Source organism: Bicyclus anynana, chromosome 10 (assembly GCF_947172395.1).
Source record: "Bicyclus anynana chromosome 10, ilBicAnyn1.1, whole genome shotgun sequence".
NCBI lineage: Eukaryota > Metazoa > Arthropoda > Insecta > Lepidoptera > Nymphalidae > Bicyclus > Bicyclus anynana.
Window position 1 is genome coordinate 6891888 of NC_069092.1, and position 16740 is coordinate 6908627.

Consider the following 16740-nt stretch of genomic DNA (forward strand, 5'->3'; position numbering starts at 1 on the left):
GGGAAAATAAGGTCTGTATTAACACATAAAATACAAAGATTGTCGGGTTTGTAAAAAAAAATAAGGTTCAAAATTTCAAAATAAATAAAAATGTTTTCACGTAATTCAATTAAAAATGATTTTCTATGTATCTCAGGAATCGGCAACGTCATCCTTTCGTACTATTTAGGTTGGAGCGTTTTTGTGTGCAAATATATCCCTGTATCTCTAAAAGTACTTAATAATCGCAGTCATCCTGTTACTTCCACAAAATTGCTGTATTGCTATATTTATAAAATTAATTTTTTGATTCCGAAAAATTTATTAACATACTTGTAATATACACAACTAGCGGACGCCTGCGACTTCATCCGCAATTAGACATCTTTAATACGGCCCTGTCGTAAAATCTGTTCTTATCGGACTACTTTACTCTACTTACTATAAACTACCTCCCTGCTGAATTTCATCTTTGTACGTCGAGCTGTTCACGATGTTTCGTGATGAGAGTGACCTTTCTCGTTTACATATTTAGTAGATTCAAAAAACTGTCATCATCCTTAATAGAGAAAAGTAAAACACGAACAGCTCGAAGTAGGCCATTTTTATAACTCGCCTCCAAAAATTTTATACTATAGATATGTCACTAACGCGTCGAAACTGAGACGAACAGAGGCGCCTAATGGTCTTAATTTCATTTAGTCGCGTATACCAGATAATACCTAAATATTGTCTATTATGTCGAGTTGTGTGTTCAGAAAGTGTAAAAACTAAATATACACAAATATATAATGTAAGTAAACACAAAATTGTGCATGTGTGCGGTGGTTCAGTAGGCACGTAACATATCTATAGTATAAATGTCGTCGGTCGCCTCGCGCGGGCGGCGGCGGCTCGCGCTCGAGGTGGGCGTGGTGGTCGTGGTGGTCATGGTTGGTGGTTGCAGGCTCGAAGGGCTGGCACATGCGGCTGACGTTCGAGCGCGTGGCGGGCGCGCTCAACCTGCACCGCTGCAAGCTGTGCGGCAAGGTGGTGACGCACATCCGCAACCACTACCACGTGCACTTCCCGGGCCGGTTCGAGTGCCCGCTGTGCCGCGCCACGTACACGCGCTCCGACAACCTGCGCACGCACTGCAAGTTCAAGCACCCCGCCTACAACCCCGACACGCGCAAGTTCGACGCCGCGCCCGCGCCGCACGTGCCGCACGCGCCGCTCTTCGCCAACCACCTGGACGCGAGCTTCGACTGATTGTCCATGTACTGGCTCGGCCTCGACGCTCTGTGAGCGCGCGCCCAGCCAGCCGCCGAGTGACGGACGCCGAACGATTTCCTATTTAGGATTAAGCTGAAGTGCTATTACTTAAGCGGGCCTTAAATTGAGTTCTCGACTCTCGTTTTAGTATTGTCTCGGTTGTGCATTTGACTTGCCCCAGTGACCTCGTACGATTCCGCGTAGGGAACTGAACGGACGATGTCACGACGATGACTCGGAAGTGTATGTAAGTAGGTAAGCAAATTTTTTCTATACCAATCGCTATACGGGAACGGGCAAAAGCAATAATATGATGTTAATTTTATTACCATATTATTTTTTTATATTGTATCGATATAATTCCTAAGCTATTTAAATATACACTACGTCGAGTAGCGGTGCGACCGCGAAGTGATGCTGGCTATTGGCCCGACGGGCCTCGTCTTGTTATATTTATTCTTTAGATAGGAAATTATGAGTTTCCTGTAGCTAATTATATTTATGTTATTATATTATCCTGTGGGTGGTGCGGAACGACAACGGAAGGATGGGGATGGCAAGAGATGTGATCTGTCGTCGGTCAACGACATATAAATATTGACTGAATCTCAGTGTAGATGCATTTGTAACTCCATGAGGCCTTTGCGAGCTGGATAATTATTAAGGATTTGTGATGTATTAACGGATAGCGCCTAAGGAAACATACGAAAAGATTTTTATACTAGACTAGTTGATCTATTTACGGAGATTGTTTTTTTATACTTAGATATATTCTATTGTCTGATTTAATATAATTTTATATTTATATACCTAACTATGTAATATGATTTATTAGTGTTGTTTGTTTTTATTGATTCATGATATAGTAACATTGATTTCGTTTGTCGAGTCGAGTGTCGACTAGCAGTATACTTGAGATGTTAACGTGTTTTATTATTTTATCGTTGGTAGTTTAGTTGTGGTAAGTCGCTCGGTGCTGGAGGTCCAAGACCTCTCAATTACTTTAGGCTAGGGAGGAACGAGTCGAGTTGCGCATTTAGTAACTAATATTGGCATTCTACAATTGGGACTAACCTAGCGTTTACGTATGTATTTTTCAATTTAAGATTTAAGATTGTTACATTTTTAGCTAAAACACTTTAGAGTGGTACGGTAACTGAAATGTGATAAAATGGAATGGTGCTAGAACCAAGAGTGTTAACACGCTACGATTCGACTCCTATTGTAATATTAATGTTTTATGATTAGTTACTTTGCATTGTTGTAACTTGTAAGGCATCTAGCATCCGTGAGGTCGCATCCGGCGGGGATACGTACGCACTTAGAGATTACAGTATCACTCGAGATTTTATTACTTTGTTCGGACCTCTTCAACTTACTAATGTATCTAGATTGTTAAGCCGCTCGGAAGTCGGGAGTGCGACACGTGCACGGTCCAGCCGACGACCGAACAGTGTCGTGGTCGTCACGCATTGTCTAAGTTGCACCGAACAGTGTTGTGGTCGTCACGCATTGTCTAAGTTGCATCGAACAGTGTCGTGGTCTCCACGCATTGTCTAAGTTGCACCGAACAGTGTCGTGGTCGTCACGCATTGTCTAAGCTATGCCGAACAGTGTCGTGGTCGTCACATATTGTTTAAATTGTGCCGAACAGTGTCGTGGACGACACGCATTGTCTAAGTTGTGCCGAACAATGTCGTGGTCGTCACACATTGTCTAAGTTGTGCCGAACAGTGTCGTGGTCGTCACACATTGTCTAAGTTGTGGCATCAGTGCTGTTATTAGCTGTGAACGTGCAAACCACTTGTGCAATTTTTTAAAAATAGTCATAACTCGTACCTAGATTATACAATTTGTCTATTGAATATAGGGGCCCACTTGATGTAAGCACTACGCTCCTTCGTTCCTTTTATCGATAAAGTTATATTTAACTACCAAACGTTTCTTCCACAAAGATTTATATTTAATTTTAAGAAAGTTAGAGATTTTTATATCTACCGTTTCGAATAATGTGGGCACTTATTATTTGATGGCATTTCATACTCAGTGCAATATTACTAGTTATTTAATAACGTAACCAAACTAAAGGATATTTTAAAATAATTAATGTTTTCGAAAGAAAGTAACTACCAATTTGTATTTACATAAGTGAATTCCTAATTTCTACTTCGTAGCAACGCAGTTTGGGTTACGGCGATGTACAGGTTTTATAGCTGGTAATATTAAGATAGCTTGTTTACCTCTGCCGATCGTCATAGTTACTGTTTATTATTTATTGTCGCGCGAGTTAAGTGTTGTTGGAATAGATCATAGCTATCCGCGGCGGGAACGGTCGCTTCATCTAAGCTTGGACGCATTTTTGTACATTACTATCACTCGAGACCAATTTTTAAATATTGAATTTGCTATAGCAAATCGATTAGTAACATAGAATATTATTTTAGATATTTTAGGTTAGGATACTATGATAGTGTCTGGCCAAAATATTTTGGAGTATCACATCGTTTGGCTCAGAAAATATCTCCCTTTGATCTCTTTTCAGCTTTCAGAAAGTCTGCAACTTAATATTGTACAGTGACCACACGAACGAACTTAATGAAAGCTAACTTTATGCCATATGGAATTTACACATAAGGTTAACGAATTACTAAATTTAGTCTTATGAAAATGAGGTCTTGAGGACCTAGTCACTTATTTGGCCAATCTAATTGAGTATTCCAATTTATTGTATATTATTAAAATTTACCATGACGTCACGGGACGTGGCGTATTCGATTCGGAATCAATGGAGTGCAGGATGAGCTCTATGGTTATTCAGGATAGCAATGGTCTAGTTATGTTTTATTTTGTTTCTTCTTTGTAACATTAGCCAATTTGTTATAGTGTCGTGTATCACAATAGTTTTATACTAATAGGGTCGGGGGCGTCAAATCGTGTACCTTAACAGCTGTCTATCAGTCTTGTTATATTTTTACATGAGATTTTATGAACGATTTGTTGTTTATGAGTATTTTAAATGTCTTGGTTTGATGCCTCCATTAAAGTTTAATTTAAATAATTTTGTTTTATGCAAGCAGTTAATGCAATTTTTATTTCACATTGTTTGATGTTATGTAATGCAATTTTAACATGTTGCAAACTCCTGCATTTATCTGTTGTATTTATTACTAATTTTTACATTAAATTGTGGTATGTTACAATCCGTGTAGTTTCAGTTTGCGTTTTACACGCTCCACCCCATTTGCAAATTATTGTATGTACCGGCGCAATACTGCACGGCCTCATCGCCTGAGCACTTGCCGTGCGTACACAGCAATGCTTCCAGTTGATGCCTCGCGAGCGCACGCTGCATGCAGCGGCGCTGCGCAACCGAAGTATTGCTGACTACCCGTGCGCCGATTACCTTAGGTTTAGTGTATGCATCACGTCGATATCCTCAGTGTGGCAACATTATAGATGTTCATTGTTAGAATTAATTTTGTCGTCCTCCGGATTATTTTTCAACCCGATTCAGTTTATAACGAACCCATAAATTACTCGAATCTATTATATAAAGTCAAACTCGATGTGGAATGTTTATCAACAAACAAATTAAAGATGAAGGTAGAAAATATATGTTATTTTATACCTAATTTAAAAAAATGCGATTTGTATCTAATTGTTTTAACCCTATTAATCAAATTATTGTCATTAATTTAGGAACAAGTTAATTAAAATTATTACTGGGCGTAAAATGATTTACTATTGTGTTTATAATCTAATTTTAAATTTGTCTGTTGATAAACATTCCACGTCGAGTTTGGCTTTTTAGACTAAGAGCCAGCGACAGCCAGACATTAATCGGTCATTTTATAAAAGCTGAAAGTTCGTCAGCTCTAGCTCCTATCATAGGTATAGTCGCCAGTCAATAGTGAAAAATATAGTGGCAACTGGCAACCCTTCGAAAACAAAGTCTCTAGCGAAAGGTTGTCACGAAGCCAAGTGTCTGGCGAAGGTGGTATAATTTCTCATATTATGCCGACGAAAAATACACTTCATACTTAGACTGTTGATTATCTGGATCCTTTAAACCTGCTACCTCGCAAATTAACCACCGTACTTACCTATGGTAGGAGCACGAACTGTTGTGTTTTCAGTTTTTTTAGAATGATAAATGTCTGGTGGTCGCTAGCTCTTAGTCTTTGTATAGGTGTTGAAAAATATCTGTGGGGGGTTAGAGTGTAGAGAGCGTATGTGTGTGCGGTGTGGGCGGGGCTTGACGCGCGGGCGTGTTGCAGAGCGCGCGCACGCCGCGCCGCAGTACTCGTACCACAGCATGTTCGTGGCGGCGGCGGAGAGCGCGGCGCTGTGGCGCTGCAAGTCGTGCGGCAAGGAGGTGTCCAACCGCTGGCACCACTTCCACTCGCACACGGCGCAGCGCTCCCTGTGCCCGTACTGCCCCGCCACCTACAGCCGCATCGACACGCTGCGCTCGCACCTGCGCCTCAAGCACGCCGCGCTGCTGCTCAAGCACTGAGCGTCGCGCACGCCGCCCGACCCCTACGACACCGACCGCGACGCCCACCGCGACAAACGCTTCTACAGATACTACTAGACCGGCTAAACGCTGCCGTGCCATGACAAACACCTAGATCATACGACTGAAGTAAAACTTTTAAAAATAAAAAAAATAAAGTGCCATCTATGAACCACATCGCAAAAGGATCTTAAAGTGTACAAAAAATGGATTGTTTCAAAGTTCTCTAAAAACGCCATCTACTGGTAATTTAAAATAACACGCTGTTTATGTAGATGGCAGCACGCATAGTTCTGCACATATTACACTTTTCGTAACGCGTTCAACATTTACTCACCAAGTCATGCGTGCGTAAAGAAGTTTGCTTCAACAATTCATCCCCACTTTACATGTCGAGAGTTTATTTCTTAAGAGTGATGAGTTAAGACTTTGTCGACTATTTTAATATACATATGCTAAATTACATAATTACACGGAACCCTAAAACACTTTTGAGAAATCGCAATTTTTAGCCAACAATTTACTAGAAACAGTTGGAATTACATTTCTCAAGGTTTGAAAAAAATATTTAAATGAGAGTATTTATAAACATGTTCGATATACCCTCATTTATGGCTGTTATTAAAACACTGTCTGCAGATACGAGAATAGTGTAATTTCATGGCACGGCAGATAATAATTATCTGTGGCTTTATTTTATTGTTCATCGACGACGATGAGCCTCAACCGAGGCGATTTAAAATTGAAACCGATTTGTTTTAATTTTAGCCGGACTGATAGTATACATAGAAGTCTTTGTTAATTGAAGTAAGTCATTATATTGACACGATATATAATTATCTTCGTGTATGTAGATAATAATTAATTTACCGCACGTTTTTGTGCCATATTTATTGTTCTATAGTGTATGGTAAATGTTGTCACTAACAGGGTAAAATTTATCGTGAACCGGGATATTTGGATATTGTCAAAGGTAACTTGCGCCGACTAACGGCGAGTTTTTAATGTTGCGCTCTTATATTATAGCGTTTATAATTAATATTTCACATTCAGTATTAATATCTGTGAATAGGCTAATACGACTTGTTTATAGGCTTCTAACGGTATATCCGAATTACATTTTCCTAACACATTCTTTGAAACACAAAATATTGCCAAATATTCTTTGTCGTAAGCAGTACCAAATAACTTGTAAATTTGGAAAAAAAATAATTTAACGTTTTAATTAATATACACAACGAGTTGTTTATTTTAGGTTACATTAAATGTTTTGTTGCATAAAATGTAATTAATTGTATTTAGTATAACTTGAAGGAGACGTAACGCGAAAGACTGAAACGGCAACAGCTTGTGATCGGGAAAGAGATGAAGACGTGATCTGTACATATAAATTGTAAATCAAAATTACCTAAACATTATTGTAAAATCTTGGCTCTAAATTTCGTGTTCAAAATTAAATAAATTTCAACACTCAAATAAATATTGAGCCATTTTATCAATATTGAAGTATATTGTTTTATTCCTAAATTATATTTTTGTAAAAATATTATCAGCAAAATTTGCATTATATTAAGTGTCTAGGTACTAGCTTATAAAGGTCCAATGTCGTTCGAATAGGTATGTATAGTCAAAATATATTGTGTAAATTATCGTGCTTAGTATAAATGTAATATTGAAATATTTAATGTAAATATGAATTTCCAAATCTCTCAATTTATGATATTCAATAATTACGAGATATAGGTCCTTACATAATCGCCTCTATCGGGTGTCATAAAAAATATAGTTACCTACTCATTTAATTTTGTGATATTTTTTTTTATTATTATAACTGTTCTATCTACTTGTTCGTTCGTTCAAATTATTCTGACGCAGGCTTGATATATGTTCAGCGGTGTTAGTGATGTAGACACATTACGTAATTGCATTTATGTTGTACATAACTTTATTAAATGTAAGAAATTAAATAGAGTTTTATTATTTCAAACGAGCTGTAGAATATTAAATAATTTATTGCACAAATAAGACACATAATAAAGTAAGCACATAATCATAATTAAATTTAAATATTATGGTGAGTAAAAAAATAAAAGCTTACATAAAACATTGCACGCATAATTTGATAATAGTCATTCTTGGGTTAAAATGTATCACAATTAACGGTAGCTACAAAAATTTATACATTAAAAAATATGGGTAGGTAAAATCACAATACAATATACCTAATAGTACAAGTAAAACTAAATAATTTCACAATCGATTTTTAACAAAACCGAACAAAATTATTGAAATATTCACAAATAACTAAATTAATTAATTTTCAAAGATTCAGTTGTGAAATCAGAAATAATCACTATTTTTTGGATTAATAATTTTAGTTTAGATATTTGTGTATTTAGGTACAATTCACGACATCCATCGTTTTGTATTACTAAAAATCTGTTGCTTGTATGTATCACTAAATCATATTGAATTAAGATAACATAACCTAAATAATTTTACTTAGGTACCCAATTAAAAAAACTTAAATTAAAAACACAAAACTACACTTATGTATCTAATTTGTCGGATAGTAAGTATTTTATCACATTCTGCCGTAAAGGTAACGGCAGAATTTTCTAGTAGGTATGCAAAGTTGGAAAATACTTACACTATTGTTTAATCAATAATATACATCATACATTATTGTCTAGGAAGCATCATGGTATTAATCACTGAGTATTAAGTTAATTTACTTCTGGCCCTTACGCCTTGTTCGGACTACTTTAGTCGAGTACGAACAATGTTTCAAAGGCACTCAGCGGGCGATGGAGCGAGCTATGCTTGGAGTTTCTCTGCGTGATCGAATCAGGAATGAGGAGATTCGCAGACGAACCAAAGTCACTGACATAGCGAGCGAGTCGCGAAGCTGAAGTGGCAACGAGAGGCCATTGTTCAGCAGTGGACGTCTATCGGCTGGTAAGGTAAGGACGAACATGGATTTACCGCCCAAAAATCGTTCGTACCCGACTAAGTTACTAAAGTAGTCCGAACTAGGCCTTACAGTCTTTGCGACTAGTGCGTGATTTTTAAAATATACCTACCTACTTAGCATATAGTGGTAAGTATCTTCATATATTAGATATCATCGGCAAAATATCAACTAAGTTCAACCACACAAACAATAAGTACTACTTAAACAACGCAACTTTAAAACTAGAGATCAAATAGCATCTCAAATAAGTTACACAATGAATGACAAATATCTACAAGACAATATGGTTAAGGGCACACATCGGCAAAATTATATCTATACAAATATTGAAGCTGTGAAAAGTTTGTTAATTTGGTTGAACACTATAATCTCTATCTCAAAACCTAGTGCTTCGATTTGAATAAAAATGTGTCTGTATGCTTCACACAAATGATAACTGAAACCTGCTGCCGTATGCGTGAGAGAAAGTGAAGCCAGACAGAGTGGCGCCGTAACGCGTTACGTTACGAAGCAGTTTATCGTCCCATATGAAGTTATCACTTCGAATAACTCTTTGGGATAGTCCATTTAGCGAAGACGGTTATAGATTTTATCAGCTACGATGTGAGCGGAGCATTGGTAAAAAATGTGGAAAAGCATTCCTTTTGAGAATTTGCGTTCCGTTCGCTGCGTAAAAGTGCTGCGTTAGGTAGTTAGTGCGTAGTTACGCAATAATCATATATGGCGGAATGGTTCCTCTTTAAAAGTTGTAAAAAAAGTCAGCGATAGTTTAGGATTTTCTGTTAAGGTTGACTCACTAAAACCTCTTTATGGTAATCAAGGTTTTCCACGCGGACAAAGTCGCGGTCGTCCGCTAGTTTTAAGTACATAATTATTAAATTTTTGTTTTTATATCCACTACCTATGGATTAAACATGGCTAAGTATGGCAAGTTTAATTTCCATAATATAAAAACTTAACTTAGGCTACTACTCTATTTATATACTCAAAGGCACAATAATTATCTGCCCTCTTTATTATGACGCAAGTATATTAAAGTGGGCGGATAATTTTGCATCTCAGTATATCAGCATCAAATAACAGGTATAAGGGACTCATCGTATTACTCTTGTTTAAATTCACAACCGCAAACAATAAACATAAGTTAATACTCATCACACATAAATACTTAATACCTAACTTATAAGTAAACTTCTCAAGCAATGATAGTATATTACACTTGGTATCACAAATGACTTATTTCCTCAATACTTATCTGCAACTAATATTTCTATTGTATACATATTTACATGAAAGGCGTAAAAAATAATTTTGTTAATGCTAAAATAATAGCGTACTTACCTACCTAATATAATTTATTATTACAAAAATATTCATTATTATTTTTGTATCGCTTCAATTTCTACAAGAAACGTTCTTGAAAATGTTTCGTGGTGAAACAACACTTTACTGTTTTGGTACCGTTTTAGATTAAGATCGATCTATATAAAGATTCTATAAGTTGAAGTATCACCAGGAATAGTAAGTACCTAGGTACAGTATGATCTTAGTTCGAAGACCCGATGAACGTTGGGGTTCCAAGGTGCTGGAATGGCGACCACGGACCGGTAAGGCAGTGTTGGTCGACCTCCCACTAGATGGACCGAGGACATCAAGCGGGTTGCAGGGAGCCGCTGGATTCTGATGGCCCGAGACCAAATGTTTAGAAGTCTCCAAGAGGCCTATGTCCAGCAGTGGACGTCTATCGGCTGATAATGATGATGATTTGAAGATGATCCGAGCTTATCACCATAGATAATTGAATTTGGTTATCAATAACAGCCTATTTTAAAAGGACCAGACCTCAGGAGAGGTGATAAGGTGCTTAGACACCTAGTGTGATACGGTTTGAATTTGTGACGACTACTATGTTTATGAGCCGTGATAGCCCAGTGGATATGACCTCTGCCTCCGAACCCGGAGGGTGTGGGTTCGAATCCGGTCCGGGGCATGCACCTCCAACTTTTCAGTTAATGTTGTGTGCATTTTAAGAAATTAAATATCACGTGTCTCAATCGGTGAAGGAAAACATCGTGAGGAAACCTGCATACCAGAGAATTTCTTAATTCTCTGCGTGTGTGAAGTCTGCCAATCCGCATTGGGCCAGCGTGGTGGACTATTGGCCTAACCACTCTGAGAAGAGACTCGAGCTCAGCAGTGAGCCGAATATGGGTTGATGACGACTATGTTTATGATAATAACTGGGACTGACATGCTCTCCGAGGCACGGATACTATATAGCGCATTTTTAACCGACTTACAAAAAGGAGGAGGTTCTACGTTCGGCTGTTTGTATGTTTTAGGAACGATATTTTTAAAAATCGACAGCGTCAGCTTCCAATTCGACTACCTATATACGCACAACGGCCAATCACATAGCTAAGTGCGGCCCAGAAGAAAGAAGAAGAAGACTACCTATATCTCTAACATACCTACTACTTTAAAGTAGAAAGAGATTAATTCGAATAAAAAACTCAAAATGGCGAATTTTAAAAACATCTTTACAAGAATAGCCGTACCTACTAGATATTTACAGTTAACACTGACAGTGGAATTCATAGACGTTGTTAGGGCATCCCCAGGGATCCCCAGTGATCATTCAGCCACTGAGTGTCGACATTAACCTTGATTGTGTGAGAATTTGATACAGCGGGTGAATGATCAGCTAGGGGTGCCCCTACAACGTCTTTGAATTCCACTGTTAGTCCAGTGTCATATTCCAATTAGAACAATTCTTTACTCGTCCTGTAGCCTTTGCACATTGCCACTACTGCCTGGTGATTCAACAACTACATTTGCTTGGTGTACAGAAGGTTCCGTAGCTTCTTCGCTGGCGGTCTCTTCAGTAGAGTTGTCCGTTTCGTCAGATTCATCGGAGTCCGCTTTATCGGACGCCACCTTTTTGTTTTTATTCTTTTTAAACTGCTCCTCCATTTCTTTGAACTTCAAGGTCAGGTATCTGTTAAAATAATAAAAACTAATTAATATCTAGTTGTACTCGTAAAGTAAGTATCTATCTACCTAATGAAAGTTATGTACCTTTGAGGCACGGAAGTGACCAGCACCACCAACTTCCCAAGTGGGGACATCGTGAATTACCTACTACGACGACCACTCATCATCATTATCAACCCATATTCAGCTCATTGCTGAGCTCAAGTCTCCTCTCAGAATGAGAGGGGTTAGGTCAATAGTCCACCACGCTGGCCCAATGCGGATTATCAGACTTCACACTAATATAATCTAGAAAAATTAGTTATTTACTACTGGCAAGGTGGAAGGAAAAAGACGCGGGGGCGCAGCCCGATGCAGTTACGTATTACAATCAAGTCCACTGTCTAGAATGCACTCCGAATAGCCGGAGATAGAACAAGATGGCATTACTCCTCATCCTCCAATCCATCCAAGAACAGAGATGGAGGTCACGACCCTCGCACATGAGAATTACGACGAAAAAAGTCCTGCTCGTGCAATAGTTAACTTTATTATATCTAAACGCAAAGCTTACTTGTCAACCAGTGGCCCACTGTAGTCTTCAGGAAACTTGGGTGAGTGAGGTAAAATGTACTTGTAAAGACTCTCATTCAAGACGTAGAGTTGCGTGGTGGAGGCGCATCGGACGTTGAACCACCAGTCGCAAGTCAGACCCGCTTGAGAGAATATCGTGCCGTTAGGACACAGGAACGAAGCTTGACCACCGTTCAAGTCACAATAATGCCATACCTGAAAAAAACATTTAACAGATTAGTAGTTGGTACCTAGGTCTAGGTACCTTGCGCCAAACTTCGAGTCCACTCCGACAGTTGCTATACGACGAACCATAAGCCTCGTTTTCAAAGCGAACTCGAAGTTTGGATTAGTCTATCGACTAGTACCTACGAGGTAAATCTATCATCATTATCAACCCATATTCGGCTCACTGCTGAGCTTAAGTCTCAGAATGACAGGCGTTAGGCCAATAGTCCACCATGCTGGCCCAATGTGGATTGGAAGACTTCACACACGCAGAGAATTAAGAAAATTCTCTGGTAGGTATGCAGATTTCCTCACGATGTTTTTTTTTCACCGTTTAAAACACGTGACGAATGCAACGCTATAACATTTTTATTTTGATATCGTAGCTGCTTGCGTGGCAGGTAGTTATCTTTTTTTTATTTATTTATTCTTTACAAGTTAGCCTTTGACTACAATCTCACCTAATAGTAAGTGATGATGATGATAATCTACCTAAGATCTTACCTTAAGTATTTTACCGCAATGCACCTGTTAAAGGTATTTTTCTAAGTATGCACTATGTACCTACATCCTGTTGCTATATACAGGGTGATTCGGTCTTTAGTGCGGATATTTTTTTTCGTGGTTCTGTATCATTAATAGAATATAAATCTACAAACAGTTCGATACATTTTATGTAATTTTTTTTTTTAATTTATGTCTCTAAAATAACAAAATAATGTACATATTATTACTAAACAAGATATATTCAGCTTAAAAGTGATCTGGTGACGTTCTTTAGGTATCAAACGAAAATAAAATAAACGCACAATAGGGTGACCCTAAAATTCTGTTCAAAAGTAAATAACTTTAGCTAACGATAATTTTGTTATTTTTGAGTTAAAAAAAAAAAGAAAAAATACGTGATCATTAAATTTTGTTTATGTACAAAATATAAAAATATCCGCACTAAAAAAATTTTCTTCCTGTATATTTCACCAGCAGTTAATTTAAATTTAACATCAGTTGAAAAACTTTCTTATCTACCTACCTAGGTACCATAAAAAGTAAACGTTATAAAAAGAGAAACAAGTATGTAAATAATTTAGCCTAGTTCTTTAGCCTCCGTTTAGCCAATACAAACCTTTATAGGTAGGTATCTATATATATATCTACTTACCTATACCTAGTACCTATAGGCCTACATATGTTAAACCTAATATATCTGAATTTAGTAACTTGTGTATGTAGGTACCTAAATATCTTTAAAAGGTTCCAAAAATATCAAGTTGTCTCAGTTGAAATTTTGGTATTCATCCCAAAAACCTACCTACTTAATAAACCCTCTGAGATTTGAGCTGTCATACATAGGCACGTCTCCTGTATTACCGCTAACGCTAGCCACACACGGTCAAGTCTGCAATGCTCTTAGCTTAGAAGATAGGTATAGGCAATGACAAAAATATCGAAGTATGGATTTCTTTATTTTTTCATTGCCCACATTCTTAAGCGCACTACAGACTTGACAGTATACTTGACCATGTGTGACTGGCGCTACGTTGCGCCTCTACGCTAATAGTTCTCATACGTTAAATCACTTACTTGACATCTAGTTTCTGTATCAGCAAAGAATCCCTTGTAGCGCTGTGTTTTACAATCAAAACTCGTCTGCGGAATTACTGTCAGTATAGGATAGTCCACATCAGGTCGGCCGGGAGTACCGCCCTCATTGTCCGACGTCACAGGGAGAGGAAACCGTTGTGTGCTGCCACCACCACTTGGATATTCTATAAGTAAAAGGTTAGGACATTAGTTAACATGGACAACCACTGCTTTCTTTTTATAAACTTGTCTATAAATCCCGCCACACATCGTCAAGCAAGACTTGACCGTGTGTACGTTGTACTACAAAGTAGCGTACCTGTATAGGTACATAAGTAGCAGACGCCTGCAACTCTGTTTGCGTAAAATTCGTTTGGTTCACTAATCCCACGAGAAACGTGGATTTTCCCGGGATACCTAATCTACTGTGCCTAAAGGTTGTCAATGTTCTGTTCCAAGTTGAAATTTATCTCTTAAAATACATCAGATACCTACCTACTCGGTGATACGCTCAACCGATTTGGTTTTGCCGTGAAAATTTAACAGACATACCTACTTATTTCCACATAATAGTGTGGATATTAAAAAATGCCGGCTATTGAGCAGTGTCTAAGTGGAAAAGCGTGTTGCCGTTAGCCAAAGAGACATGGGTTCGATTCCAGTATTCGGTGACAATTTTTCTTATAGTTTGTAATATTCATAATTTATTCAGCAGTAGGTAGATATGGTTTACACAGTTTAACAAATCATTATAGGTACATAACGTTACCTAAGTATGTCCTGTAAATGTATAAAACCAAACTAAGTAACTAATCAAATAAGTTTATATTTACCATCCAAGTGTTGTGACGGAGTATGTATAGGGGCAAGATAAGGTTCTTCATGAAAATCAGACTGTTTAGGAGTTGTCGTAACTAAGGGTGCAGGAGTTGATTGTAATAACACTTCAGGGGCTTCGAATGGCTTCGGAGAACTGAGAACAGTTGCCTCGACTTCATTCTGTTGAGATTGTGCATTTAAAGTGCTCAGTACTTGTAGTAAAGTCCTTATTGAAGCGCCGATATTTTCTCTTGTAATCGGCTTCGGAATGGATTTATTAATCTGTAGAGAATTTAATAACTCTGCCAGTGAAACTGAATCAGGTGATGCATACTGTATTGGCTTTGCACTTGTATAAACTGGTTCAATAACATACTCCTGCCTGTATTTGTTTTCATCGGGTGCAAGTGTCTGTGGTTCAACTATCGGTAAATCTTGGTTTTGTTCTTTAATTACATTTAGGAAAGGCTTTGATGTTGATTTATAATATACAGGTGCTTCAGTCGTTAATATGTGCGAATTCACAATCGGCTTAAAACCCTTTTCGATAATTGGTTGCACGGGAACTGATGCAGGTCTTCTTTCATAATAAACTTCGGAAACTGTTACAGGTGGCTTTCTTATCTTTAACTGTTGTGTATATGAATTATCGTATACTACAAGATGTTGTGGGTGAATATTTGGTCTAGGTCTTATATAGATAGGATCCTTAGACACAATTGCCGGTTGGCTATGAAGTTTATTTGCTGTAATCACATTCACTGGTGGAGTTTGCTCGTAAGGTACTAGTTTATATCTTTGGGATTCGACCTGCTCTGGTGAATAATACTGAAAATTTGAGTGTTCAGCGTTTTCGTGGAACTCCAAATACGGTTTTCTAGTAGACGTAAATGGTGTACTTGGAGCTTTAATTTGTGATGGAACATATCTGTCAAATACAATCTCCCGATTGTTTAAACCGCCTTGTGAATATCCTGGTAATGCATGGTAACCAGGATTTTTCGGGGAGTTATGATTTGGAGCCGGTACATCTTTGTAATATAATTTAGTGGGATAAGAAGATGCTATATTAATAGGAGTTAATCTATTTCCATGATACCTTGGAATATTTTTGAGTGACTGAGATGTGTATATTACTCTCGGTTCACGATCATGTGGTCTCATAGATCCTGCTTCAATTATTTCTGCCTTCTCCACTTCGATGTTTTTAGTATTCTGAGCTTCTGTTGTAGGCGTTACCAAATCATTAGCATAGTAAAATGTCATGTAAGGAATAAGTCTTCTATATCTTTCATTAATCCCCAATATTGACGAGTTATCTTTCAATTTTCTCCTACTGACAATTACTTCTGGTTTTGAGGAATCTGTCAATGGTTTTCTTTGTGCATCAATCACCATGCCACCTAACATTTTTCTTTCCGGGCTATTACCGTTTGATGATATTGTTATTGTTGTCACAATGGCCGGCAGAACTGAAACAAATAATTAACTAAATATACTTAAATATACTTAAACTATACACATCACTATCTAGCCCCAAAGTAAGCATACAGAGTAGCTTGTGTTATGGGTACTAAGATAGTTGATATTATAATATTCACATACATTTATATACTAAGTACATATAAATACTTCTATAATTTATAAATACACACAGACACTGGAAAACACCCATGCTCATCACACAAATATTTTCCAGTTGTGGGAATCGAACCCACGACCGTGGATGCAGAAAGCAGGGTGACTACCCACTGCGCCACGCGGCCGTCAAAATCGCTACACTTTAAACTTATCAATACATCAATAAACCTGAAGTGTTTAAAGCGGTTTTTATGATGGTACA

General features: G+C 37.8%; 2 protein-coding genes across 3 annotated transcripts in view; one reads left to right on the plus strand and one right to left on the minus strand.

Moving 5' to 3' along the window:
- Positions 1-7716, plus strand: part of LOC112043643 (sex determination protein fruitless) — a 127391-nt gene extending 119675 nt beyond the window's left edge. The window contains exon 9 of one of the 2 annotated variants that reach the window (XM_052883865.1): positions 5511-7716. In XM_052883865.1, coding sequence (XP_052739825.1) covers positions 5511-5749 — 239 coding nt within the window. In that variant the 3' untranslated portion in view covers positions 5750-7716. Of the gene's footprint in view, positions 1-925; positions 4434-5510 lie in introns of those variants that run through there. The other variant, XM_024079152.2, reaches the window with a different exon arrangement.
- A 29-nt stretch (positions 7717-7745) lies between these two features.
- Positions 7746-16740, minus strand: part of LOC112043642 (uncharacterized) — a 35017-nt gene continuing 26022 nt past the window's right edge. Inside the window, exons 2-5 of the mRNA XM_024079150.2 lie at positions 14912-16369; positions 14079-14263; positions 12271-12485; positions 7746-11721 (exon numbers count right to left, since the gene is read on the minus strand). Of these exons, the coding sequence (XP_023934918.1) occupies positions 11499-11721; positions 12271-12485; positions 14079-14263; positions 14912-16369 (2081 nt within the window). The 3' untranslated portion in view covers positions 7746-11498. The remainder of the gene's footprint in view (positions 11722-12270; positions 12486-14078; positions 14264-14911; positions 16370-16740) is intronic.